A 12,220-nucleotide genomic window follows, 5' to 3' on the forward strand; every position below is an offset into this window, starting at 1 on the left:
CTCATGCTTTCTTCGATTTGATAAGGGCTGGGCGAGCATGTTCCTCCAGAATATCGGGCCAACAACAAAAAAAAATATTTGACGCAAGTTTCTCGGCCTCCCGCAGCTAGAGGGCGAGAAGAAAATAATAATAATAATAATATTTGGGGTTTTACGTGCCAAAACCACTTTCTGATTATGAGGCACGCCGTAGTGGAGGACTCCGGAAATTTTGACCACCTGGGGTTCTTTAACGTGCACCTAAATCTAAGCACACGGGTGTTTTCGCATTTCGCCCCCATCGAAATGCGGCCGCCGTGGAGAAGAAAATAGTAGAAGACAAGAACGAGAACGCGTCCACGTTGGAGCGAAAACGCCACACGTCGGCGTTCTGGAGTAGCACGCCTTCCCAGCACGCCATAAAGCGAGTCACTGCACAGCAAACGGCAGCTATACTCAACGGTCGCAGATACACTACAGTCGCGCTCGCCACGACGCACTTCGCAAACGCCGCTTGTGCCTCGAGGATGGCGGCGTCGGGCCGTGCTACTGGCTCCGCTGGCGCTGGCCTCAACGCCGGTCTCTCCAGGGACGAGGACGACCTGATAAGCGCTTGCAACGGCTACGCCACACAGCGGAGGGACGATTGCGAGCTGTCGACGAGCAGCAGCAGCGGCGGGGACGACGACTGCACCAGCAGCGGCGACAGCAGCAGTAGCAGCGGTTCTGGCAGCGACAGCGGAAACAGCGACGTGGCGCAGGCCGGCGCGTCCCAGTCGGAGGACGTCGACATCGAAGATGCGCCGACTGCCTCCAGCGTCGCAGCCGTCGCCGCCTTCATGGCGAGCGAGCCACAGTTGGGAATCTGGATCCAGGCGATGGTCGAACGACCGGCGGACTTTCCCATGTGACCACCCGGACGAAGTTCACGACTGGAGCGGTTGGCCCAAGTTTGCTCCCTAGAAGAACGCGGACCAACAGCGTGCTGCGATCGTGCCGAGCCTGCCGGCCAAGGTTCCCCACGTCGCGCTCGTCAACCAGCACGAGTTCCTGCTGCCCAAGATGGAATTGCTGATCCACACACAGGGCAGGCGAGTGTTTTTTCATCCTTTTTATTTTTTTATTTTTCCGGAGCCTGCTGCTCGATCGGGACAGTTGTTGGCGCGGGCTTGCCTGGATCGTATGCGCGCGCCATTTACGTTCGATAGCACTGACATACCAGAGAGCAGCGCTTGAATGGAAAGCACGCTGTGCGTGTTCTCATTTTTGGTGCACGCGCGGATGCTACTTTCTCTTGCGGAGATTGCGTATAGTTGAAGCATCGTCGCGCTTCCCGAGATCTTTATTTTTGCGATTCCAACTGCACGGGCACTCGACTCGTGTTCGCGCCGTGATGCGGCGCCGATCTCGTAACGGTTCTCTTTCAGAAACCGTTGCAATGTCGCACTCCAGGACAGCGTTTTGGCTTCCGTTGTTAAAATGAGCGTTCCGAGAACGCATTAGTGTTCCTGCCGAGAAGCTGCATGTATTGAAATGCCGAAGAGTGGTGTATACGCTGGGCTAAATGAACGGAACAGTATACTCGTCTAGCCAGCTATTTATCATGCGGACGACATTCACTTTCGTTTTGCGAATGTATCTCTGCTTTGAACCGTTTTAGCAGCCTTTATAGCTTTTTGAGTGCTCAATGTTTTGTACATGGTCCACATATATGCACCGTGCCCACCACGTGTTTTAGCTGCTCGTTTTGAAACGTGCGTGCCTAAATATCTCCAACGCGTGACCACTGTGTTTATCAAAAATTATCGTGCCACGTCCTTCTATTTCGCATGCAGGCTCATGCAGCCAGCGCCTTCGTTCCGCTGTACCAACTTGGTGGACGACCTGCAGTACACGGCTTGGCTCACCTTCACTAATTCCGTTGGGGGCGAATGCGGTCAGTGTGAACGAGGCCCTACCGGTGTCGGCCTTATCACCGCCTCCGGAAAGAGGCGTCTTTCTTTACTTTTGTCTTTCTGCGTGCTGAAATGAATTTAAGCCCTAAAGTGTATCCTTGGAATGGTGCAGTTGGTCAGTACTCCCACCCGGACTCACCGCATCCCGGTTCTTCGTGGAACGGCCGGGTGCTGTCCTTTTCTCGGCTAAAGCTCTTCTCCTACGACGGCTTCACCTCAAAACTTCCTCCGGTAAGAGTTCGTTCGCCGGTTCCCCAGTTTAGACACGCCAGGTTGCCGTTCGCAAGTTGCACTAAACTTCGAATGTTTCAACGTGCGCACACTTTGCACTAATACCCAGGACAGGACTGTCGTCAATTGCAGTGTGCGCCCACCCAAATTTTGATCTAGCGATATTTGGGGAAGGCATCAACAAAACATGACGGCGCGGGTGGTACAAATTGTTACCGTGCTGTCGTATTTCGTGTCTTGGTGCATGCCTGCGATGGCTTTCCAGGCCGATTTCTTGTCAGCCCAGCGAGCAACGTGGTCTTAAAGATATACTCGTAGCCACCTGCTTTCTTCCTTGTCATTGTGGTTTCTTGTTAAAACAAAAGTAGCATAGATGACCATATACCCCGAGGAGACCGCAACACAAATTCAGGTCATTTCGGCTGCCGTGACACATGAATCAACGGTCGCCGAGATTTGACGATTGGGTTGAACTGTGCAAGGAACTGTGTATGCCTGGCCAAAATTGAACCACTCTCACCTAACGTTGTGACACCAGATGCCTTACTTTAAAGTTTGCCTTCATAGGATAGCTAGTGCAGGAGGTGCCATGCCAGTTCTGTATTCAACTGATTCGCGCAGTGCTTTGCACCATTCATGCTGCTGTGCACTGCGAATGTTATCAATTCCCTTCAATGCAGTTTAGCCTTGTGATAATGAAGTTGAATACCTTCATTATAAACCGACAGTTCATTCAGGGCAAGTAGGCTGCCCATTCGCACACTACAGCACTGGTGCTTCTCGCGAGCTCGATTTTGATTTTTGTGAGTATGTACACTATCATTTCAATGAAAAAATGATTAAGCAGGCATTCTATTGACTAGCCGATGATTTAAGACATTCCCCTCTCCAAAGCTCAGCACCGGAAACTCTTCCATTATATGTCTTTCAGATCACTCTGAAGTGTAACAACAGTTACCGAATCCAAGTGAACGTTGGAATCGTGGACAACAGCGGACACATCTTGAGCAGGTCGGTCGTCCGCCGCTTTGTCGGTACCCACTTCATTGCCGTCACCCAGTTCAGCAAAAAAGTTAGGTGGGTGTTGTACGTATTTTGCGTGCCGGCTATTTACTTTCCTTTCCAAATCGGTACACTTAACATTTCACTGTCATCTTCTTTCTCTCTCTCTCTTTTCCTTCTACAGCTGAGGAAACCGCAACCAGAGCTTTATCTTCATGTTTTTTTTTTCTTTGCCCAGTCTCGCCCATCCAAGCAACAAGGGATTCAAGACTAAGGCATGCTAATTTAATATTATATACACTGCTTTCACGACTTTCATTGTTTCTGTTATAAAAGTAATAAAGACACATTTGCCGGTACGAAGAGGTCATTTTTTTCGTTGCTTAATGACATTTTACAGTACAAACAATGCACTGATGGTGGTTCTACTGAGGAATACGAAAATAGACTTGCCGCACACATGATGATGCCAGGCCAGTTGCCGCACTGAAAAGCAAAGATAAATTTGAAGCACTCTTCGCAGATAAATACGAGCATCCTATTTCCCTTTCACATTTCATGGAAAGCCCATTATGCATAGAATGTAACCTGAAGGTGCTGTTCCCACGAGAACTAAATTGGAATTCCCAGCATGCACATCATGATGGCCATCCAACAGTCGTACAGTGACCGCGTCCTCTGGAAATACAAAGTGAGCATGCGATGGAATGGACCACAGTTTCATACATTTACTTGAGGGAACTGTGGCGCTAGTGTTTAATGGATCTGCAAGCGGGGCAGTTCAGCCAGCATGGGAATGATGGGGAAATGCATGAATTTGCCTAAACTTCCGTCTTTGTGACTTTGCAAAGTGATCATTTTGAGAAGGCACTGCATCGTATATATGACTACATAAACATTAACATTGCTGGACGGCAAGATGCAAACGCAGGACCTCTAACACATAAGCCCAATTAGCATTACTCCATGGACGCATGGACGAGCGGAACCACTGCAGTTAGTAGGATGATGTGTGCTTGCGGAGTTTTATTACCTCCTACATTAAAAAAAGTATAAAGTGCTTTGAAATTTAGGAGAATTTAGGCCCAGGTAAAACGAAAGAAACGAAGCCATAAGGATGTCTGAAGCCGCAAGCACAAAGATCGGGCAAATGCATGTACTACCCATCATACCCATGGTGGAAGAGAATTGGATCGCAGTACCAGAGTTCCCTCTATAGTGATATGAAACTCTGTGGCTTGGACGAGAACTAACTCTAACTCGAGAAATGGCTGGGGATTGTCTGCATTTCCGAGAGATCGAAAAGGAAGGCTTCTATGCATGGACGGTGAAAATTAAATGGTACAAGTGCTACCCAATGAACGAATCGTGTTTGTGTAATGCGAGTACAGAATGTCCTGCTTTCTTTTAGGAAAAAAAGTGATTAGTAATGGCGAATTCAAGTTCAGGAAAACAGTGCATGTACAGAAAAAGTTTACGATTTGTGAGAGCGCGTGTTGACAGTGTGACATTGTGAAAAATTATCGGATTGCAACCTTGCAGAATGACATCCAAGTTTCAGCGATGCTGTTAGCGCGGGTACACACTTGCAAACGCGTTTTTCCATTCGTTTCACCAGCTGAGCCGCCGGAAGTCTGTGACTCAGCCATATATTCGAGGAAGAGCTATTTTCGGCTTTGAAGTCTATGAAGCATAATCGCAGTCCAGGATTCGATGATCTGGCAGTTGAGTTTTATCTGAAGTTTTGGACACTGTTAGGGAAGCCGTTCATATCAGTGGTGAACAGGCTACTACTCTGTCAGCGTCCAAAAGAGAAGAGCTAATCTCTCATTTGTAAGGATGAGTCGAAAAGCACCGATTTAAGAGCATGGCGTCCAATCGCACTTCTGAACTGCGATTACAAACTCATAGTGAAGTGTCTGTGTATGCAACTCACTCCAGAACTCAACACTGTTTTGGGTTCATACCGGGCATGTTGGGTCCAGGGACGTTCCACTCAGCTTCATGGTATAGCAGTCGGGGACCTTCTCCTGTGGGCAAACGCCAGGAGACTTCCAGGTATTCTGTGCTCTTCGATCAGGAAAAAGGCTTTCGATAACATTAGCCATAGATACCTGTACCGGGTTTTGGAAGAGGCGGGCTTTAGCGTGGGTTTGCGGCAGATGGTCCAAGCTTTGTATTCTCAACCGACTTCTGCTGTTCTCATACAGGATCGCGCCTCGCAGGCATTCATTGTGGGACGTGGTGCATGGCAGGGGGATCCTCTCTCGCCTGCCTTCTACGTGGTCGCTTTTGAACCGCTTCTGCAGAGTTTTGGCAGGTTCCCACTGCTACCAGGATCCCCTCCGGTTGCACTCTTTTCCTGTGCAAATTATCGCCCCGGACGAGGCATCAGCGTGTGCCGTCTTGGATGTTATGGACAGTTACTGCGCGGCGAGTCGTGCAAGGTTGCATAGGTCGAAAAGTGCAGCCATGTACTTGAACTCCATTCTGTCCAGTCCGCAGCCCGTTCATGGTCTTCCCGTGAGAACGAGGTTGCACATTCTAGGTTTCCAGTTCGATCCAGACGGTCTGTCTCTTGGAAACTGGCAGCAAGCTAAGGAGGAGCTTGAAACCAGGATTCAAAAATTCAACGCGTTGTCATGTTCATTGACAGCTCGAGCGACAATTCTTCGTTCACTTCTGCTTTCCTTCATTAGGTACGTGGCGTGTGTGTCTTCTGTTCCAACCCGAACCAAGCTTATCTTGGAGTGGCCTCTTTCGTTTCCTCTGGAAAGGGACAACTTCTTGTGTAGCTCGGCAGGTACTTAAGTTGTCCAAGGATAAGGGAGGACTCGGAATTCCCGACCAGGGCATCGTGGATGCTGCACTACACGTCAGGTGGACCTGCAGGTCGCTCTTAACTCTAATATACTCCTCAAAGTTTTATTTCCCTTTTTCTTAGTACCCGACTCCGTTTGTTTTCGCAAAGCACATTTTCCTCACTGTGTGCCTCACTCAGGTTCCCCGTCCACCATTTATGCGGTGGCTGCCAACTCTATGTATGCCTCCACCAGGTTCACCCCGGCAACGATGTAGTTTCAACTTCAGTCCAAGAACTAGTTTATATCCTCACCCTAGGTCTCCCCTCGCATTGCCAAAGGTACGATCTGTCCATCTACAGGCCAAGCTGGAAGCTCATTACCGCCAGTCTCCTCGAAGCCAGGCGAGCCACGTTCATGTACCGCCTGGGGCGAGGGTGCCTGCCATTGACTTACAGCCCCTTCACAGCCATCCTGGCTCGTGGAGTGTGCCCTTTTTGTGGCGGTCGTGAGGATTCAGCTTATATCTTTACGCAGCGTTTGCTTCCCGCACCTCTTCTTCAACGGATTGCTAGTCTTTTTTTGTCTTCCAGGTGTTCCATATCAGTCTGATCGATTTTTGCACCCTTTGCCTAAGCAGGCGATCAACCAGTTCGTGCTTCTTCTTGTCGAGTGCTCATACCAAGTTTGGTGGGCGTGCTGTGATGCGGTTTGCGGAGCGCGGGCGCAAGGCCTTCACGAAGTGCTTGCGAAAGCGCAGAAGGAGGTGTGGTTCCATCTCACCCGGGAGCGGCATTACTTGGGCGACATGAAGTTTATCTAAGTGAAGTGTGGGCTTGTCCTGCCGTGATTTTCGGTGAGTCAGGTGGAAAGCTCTCCATTAAGTTATGGTGCATGCTCGTAAGGCCCCTCGACTTGGCCATGTGTGCCAGCCGATCCACGAGATTTTGTTTGGCTCAGTGGAGCCCAGAGCCGGAACCGGTCATGGCGTGCCACATGCTTGCTGGTAAGATCGTAGCTCTGTTCCTTCTCTGTGAATCAACGTTAATCCTGTGCAAATACCTGAACGCTCTCTCAGCCCATTAACCGTCTTCCATATTCCTCTGACGTCAGGTGAAAGGCGCCGCAGCGCCACCTGTACGTTTCTGGGAAAACTGCTTCAACACTACCCCTAATCTACGTAGTACACTATTGGGGGCGAGTTCCACCACTGGGAAAGCTGGCGCCACCGTCGGCGTGACGTGGCATGAGGAATCACGTGGACACAGCGGCCGCGTAGGCTGTTTCGGAAGCGTCGAAGCGAGCTGAAAACGAAAGTTTAAAGTCCCACCTGCACCGCGGTTCTGATTAAGTGGTGAGGCTTTACCGCCTTGGGTATCTGCTTGACAACATCTGAAAGTACTATAATAGGTAGTGGCTGTCATTCGAGGCGTGCAGCATGGTAGGCTACTGCTCGGTGCCGCAGTGCCGGACGTATGCAAGGGAGCCCTGTGTCAGCCTTATTGACACGTAGCCGCAGCGCAAGAAGCTGCGTGAAGCTTGGCTGGCGAAACTTAGAACCGGCTGACAGCCATTGGCTACAACTCGGGTATGCACCGAGAGGACTGGGAGGCCGCCCTGCTCGGCTGCTCAACCCTCCAGGACCAACGGGCCCTGGTGGCCCGAGCCAAAGCCGCTGCAGAAGCCACGGGGGGACCGGACTTGGGACAGCCCCCCCCCCCCTAGACTTTGTAAGGACTGGGCCCTTAGGGCTCAGCTCACACCTCCTCCTGTAAATAGCAGAAATAAAGTTTATCACCACCACCACCACCAAGCACAGACGCGAGGAATATTTCTGCTATACGGCGCCGGGACTGCGCGATGTTCGGTGGGTAGCAGAAAACGAGCACTGAGACTCTCGCCCGCACCCGCTGCCCGGCTAATGTCATAAGGGTTTGGTCTATGGACTCGTCGATGCTAAATACTGGCAAGTTCACTGGAACGGAAAGGGAGCGGTAAGACGCACATTAAAGAAAGGCATGACATATGGTCGTGCTTGTGTTATGAATTAATGCACTGGATTACGAAAAAGAAGCAGAGGAAAATCGCGCGCTGAGAAGACCGATAAACATACAGTGCGACGCAAATTGAGAAATAATATTAAAATGTCCAAGAATTTAGAAGACAAGAAAAGATTGAATCGTCGCCACGGCCCACCATAGTCGCCGTAGGCGTCGAAGTTTCTATAACGAAATTATTTTTGAACAGTTCTGATAGCGTCCATGCAACAATGGTTGCTAGTGTGCTGTCAAATGCTCCTATGCTGCGGCCTAAAGCTCACGGCACGGTGCGAAAACGTGATCACAGCGAAAGCGAAACATTGTGCGCAGAGATGCATGCAGACGCGCAGTCGGTCGCTGCAAACCCGTGTGATCGATGCATTGAGGCTTCATTCTGTTATGCCCCATTTGGTTATACAGACAGCCCACTATAAGAACACATTTCACATAGTTTACTCTCAGCGTTTGCCTACCTTTCATGCAAGAAGCCGGTTCGGGAGACTCCATCGCTACGACCTCGCGCAGTGGCACGTTCACTGTACGTATTCGGTAAAGAGATAGCGTGCGTAAACGATTCTGTGCTTTCAGTTTGCCCAAGATCGTTATATCGACAGCCAAAAACTTCTCTCGTTTTGAGGGTACCTATACAAATGTGGAGAAGGGCTGCTGCGTGGTGTTTTTATTGAGCGCGGTAAGCGAAACCTATGAGGAGCGCGCCGCGTGATCCCTCATACTACGCAAGGGAGGCGCTTCCGACAGATGGCGACTCCGTAACTCTTCGCCCCCAATAGCGCCGCGGAAAGAGCTTAAATTTCAAGCCAAACGCCGTTTGCCCTTCTTCTTGCAGGCACCGTGCGCCTTCATACATGGCAGTGCTTTGACGTCACTCACAGTGACACGTGACTTCTTTTAAGGCGACATCAGTTATTTGTTTAATACGTTGCTTCAATAGACGGATTAAAGTGCAGAGAAATATTAAAATATACAAACGTAATGTCTGCGTGTTTTTTGTTTTACTTTGTACCGTAGAAAGAGAGCTGTGCTTCCTCTCATCTGCTTGTTCCCAAGTCGTGCAGTAACCCGCTCAGAGGACAAAGCCTTGTCATTTTCTGCCGTGTTCCAGCGCCGCCCTCTTTCATCCTCTCTCGTCTGCCTCGGTGCTCGTGACTGTGGCACTGACTTATGCCGCATAAAATAAGCCTGGAAGTTGCTGCTCTACTACTGTACCAGCCTGTTTGCATGTGAGATTAAACCCGATATTACTTCCTTCTGGCGCCCTCTCCATCCTCACCATGTACATCTGTCACGGCTTGCCGACCCGTTCGCCGTCGGCGCGAAGTCGTCGACGGGGTATACACGCCGGTTGGTCTCATGCTAACACAGTGAAAGAGTCAGAGTCGGGAGATGTAGAGAAAAAAATATATTTCTATACTGACAACGACACACAATTTAAACGAAACACACACAAAAAAACACAAGAACACTAACACACATTCACTTAATCTAGATCAGTGATGAAGACGAAAGAAATACAATGAACAGTTAAAAGTGGATATAGAAATATAACACTACACAAAACACACTAAACGGCGGTCAACTAAACAGAGTTCGAAAGAAAACAAATGATGGCACACGCATGCATGGCCGCGCACCAGCAGCAAGTCCATCAGCCGTAGAGTAGACGGCAGAGCTTTCCCGAAGAACGCTAGTAAGCCGATCTCGTTGAAGTGGATGCGATTGGCACGACAAATGCATTGAGGGGCCGAAGTATATACAGCTTGGCTGTAAAGAAAGCTCGTTGAACCGAACAACATACAAATGAGCATGCAGCGGGGCAGGCACGAAAGCATTTTTCACACGCAAGAAATGTTAACTGGGACAAGGTGCAAAAATCTCGCCATCGAATCGCAAAACGTTGGAAACCTTAAAAGCTCGTGGTATAGAGAACACAGCTTTCTACACGTGAACCCTGTTGCTCCACATCCATACCACATCTGACACATAATTAAGGGAATTTGAATTTAGTTTGTCCTATTAGCACGGTGTGAAAGAAAACAGCGAATGTTCTTTTTTAAAACATTAAAAGACATGGCGTAAATTAGGAGTATTGGAACCAATTTTGATGGTAGTTTTAAAAAAAAAAGATGCAGGTATTTTACGTGCTTATATGGAACGGGTCTCAGTACGGCTTCTTTGGACAGGGCTGAAATATTCAGGAGCTTAACCTTTGGTCATCCCAGCATCATAAATAGATTTGCGGGTTATCTTAAGACCAACAAAGAAACAGTAATGCTTCTCATCCGAGCCTTCTTAAAAGCATCTTTTGGCGCATCAAATGACACACTGCCGTAGCGCTATGATGAGAGAGAAGTACAGAAATTGGGCCGTCAGCTATATCGCAGCTGTTTCTGCAAACCTCCCTGTCACACTCCCTTTACCTGCACAACGTGGCGCTGTAAGGCTTGTACACTGTTGATCCAATCAGCAGTCTGCAAAAGCGATGCGAATGATACTGCGACTGTAGGAAATTTTCGTCGGACAGTTCGGAATTTCTTTCAACACTGAAAGAAAAAAAAATTCACCGACCATTACGATATACTCCCCAACGCGAAATTTGAGCGCAGCTGTATAGGTGTTATCATTTCGCGATATATTGACTGGCGCAGGCAATGTCTCGTGCGGCACGTTGCTAACGGACCAGTGGCGCGACTGCCTCGCTAATCGGGAGATCGCGAGAGGCAGCGCGCAGGTGACGCGTGGACGCGATTCACAGCAGCCGCCACCGCAGACAGACCTCCACTCATGCAGCGCTTGGTTTCCATATATGGTAGCGGTGGACGCGCTCGTCGCGTGCCATCGGTGAAGAGATAAGGACAGTAAAGGGCACGGTATACTCTGGGGCCATCTCGTAGCGGTCGTCGCCGCAGGGCGCGTCTTGCACGCGGCACTACGCTTTTCTTCTCACGCTTTCGCCATACCCTCCTCTGCCGCTTTTCGCCTCGTGCTCTCTTCGCTATCGCAGTCTTTTATCCGCGCTCCGGCTACGGTCTTTCATCCTTCGCTGTGCTCGCTCGCTCGGTTACTATAGGACGCCGAGGCACGATGTCGACGCTCGCCGCGGGAACGGGCGCCTAAGAGCTTAGCCCTGAAAAATAAGCGCAAACCTTACTTTTTAGGCCCTCTTTTTTTGTCATCCACTTTCAAGCAAAAGCAAGAAATTGGTGAACACACCTCCAGCACTAGACACGAGAGTATAAACACTACACATGAAGCCTCGGCGGTCTCGGCTCGCAACTTTGAATCCGCCACATATCTTCATGCAGAGCGGGTTGGGGCCTTGCACCGACAGCCATGGGCAGACTAGAAGAGAAGCGCGGTCACGTGCCCCCATTCAGACAGACGCAAACGCGTGAGCGCTTGAGCATATTTACCACGCGCTGGCCTCCCCCTTCCCTTGCTCGCGCGGGAAGAGGATGCGCATCAAGCCCATATCCCTCTCATCACACCCTCGCACGCTTCCCTTCGCACCCACAGCATACAGCGCGCGATATAGGGTCTTGTCGCACTTGAACTTCGTACGGGACATGACGGTGAGAGAGTCTTGCTGCTGCGCTTCGGGGGCCACTCTCTGTCTCGCGGTTAGAGGTGCGTAAACGGCAACATGTCATCCCACCTGGGCCCAAAGTGGCAGTTAAGTTTCGTTATGTTGAGCTTTAACTGTACTTCTATCTTCTTCCCTGTCCGAGTGGACACCCTCAAAATCCTTCACATAATGGCAAGCTGGCGCAAAAATAAGGCCTGCGCTTGAAAGGCTGGGTGCCATCTGAGCCATAGAGTTTCCTAGAAGTACTGCAGGGAACTTTGGCGCTGGGATCGTTCAGCCACCACGGGAATGATGGGTAGTACGTGGATTGGTCTGAACGTCGTGCTTGTGTATTCGGACGTTCTTGTAGCGTCGTTTATTACGATGTACCTGGGCCTAAATTCTCCTATATTTCAAAGCAATTTGTGCTTTTCTTTAACGCAGAGGGTAATGAGACGCCGCAAGTACGCATAATCGCAACCTGAGCCGTGCTCCCGCATGGGTTGCAGAAAATAGCGCTAGCCTTTTCTCCTTCCCCTCAAGAACCACTTCTCTGCCAATTGCAGTGGTTCCGCTTGTCCGTGCGTCCGTGGCGTAATCATATCAATATTGGGCTTCTGTGCTACAGGT

The 12,220-nt window shown here is 49.9% G+C and overlaps 1 protein-coding gene across 2 annotated transcripts; it reads left to right on the plus strand.

Moving 5' to 3' along the window:
* The first annotated feature begins 296 nt into the window (after positions 1-296).
* LOC139057884 (T-box transcription factor TBX19-like) lies at positions 297-3,526 on the plus strand. Of its 2 annotated transcripts, none has more exons than XM_070536654.1 (5): positions 297-1,070; positions 1,815-1,915; positions 2,047-2,165; positions 3,097-3,242; positions 3,352-3,526. In XM_070536654.1, exons 1-5 carry the CDS (start codon positions 1,042-1,044, stop codon positions 3,353-3,355), a joined length of 399 nt encoding a protein of 132 aa, XP_070392755.1. In that variant the 5' UTR covers positions 297-1,041; the 3' UTR covers positions 3,356-3,526. The 2 variants fall into 2 exon arrangements, with proteins under 2 accessions (XP_070392755.1, XP_070392754.1); XM_070536653.1 differs by having other exon boundaries at positions 3,406-3,526.
* The last annotated feature ends 8,694 nt before the right edge of the window (positions 3,527-12,220 follow it).

This window comes from Dermacentor albipictus, chromosome 3 (genome assembly GCF_038994185.2).
Source record: "Dermacentor albipictus isolate Rhodes 1998 colony chromosome 3, USDA_Dalb.pri_finalv2, whole genome shotgun sequence".
Classification (NCBI taxonomy): Eukaryota; Metazoa; Arthropoda; class Arachnida; order Ixodida; family Ixodidae; genus Dermacentor; species Dermacentor albipictus.

What these genes read in the sequence shown, in the direction of transcription:
- LOC139057884 (XM_070536653.1), top strand. Translation starts at nt 1,042, where the DNA reads ATGGAATTGCTGATCCACACACAGGGCAG. An exon ending in CTGATCCACACACAGGGCAG is followed by an intron (nt 1,071 to 1,814) that starts GCGAGTGTTTTT and finishes TTTCGCATGCAG; the next exon opens with GCTCATGCAGCCAGCGCCTT. An exon ending in TTCCGTTGGGGGCGAATGCG is followed by an intron (nt 1,916 to 2,046) that starts GTCAGTGTGAAC and finishes GGAATGGTGCAG; the next exon opens with TTGGTCAGTACTCCCACCCG.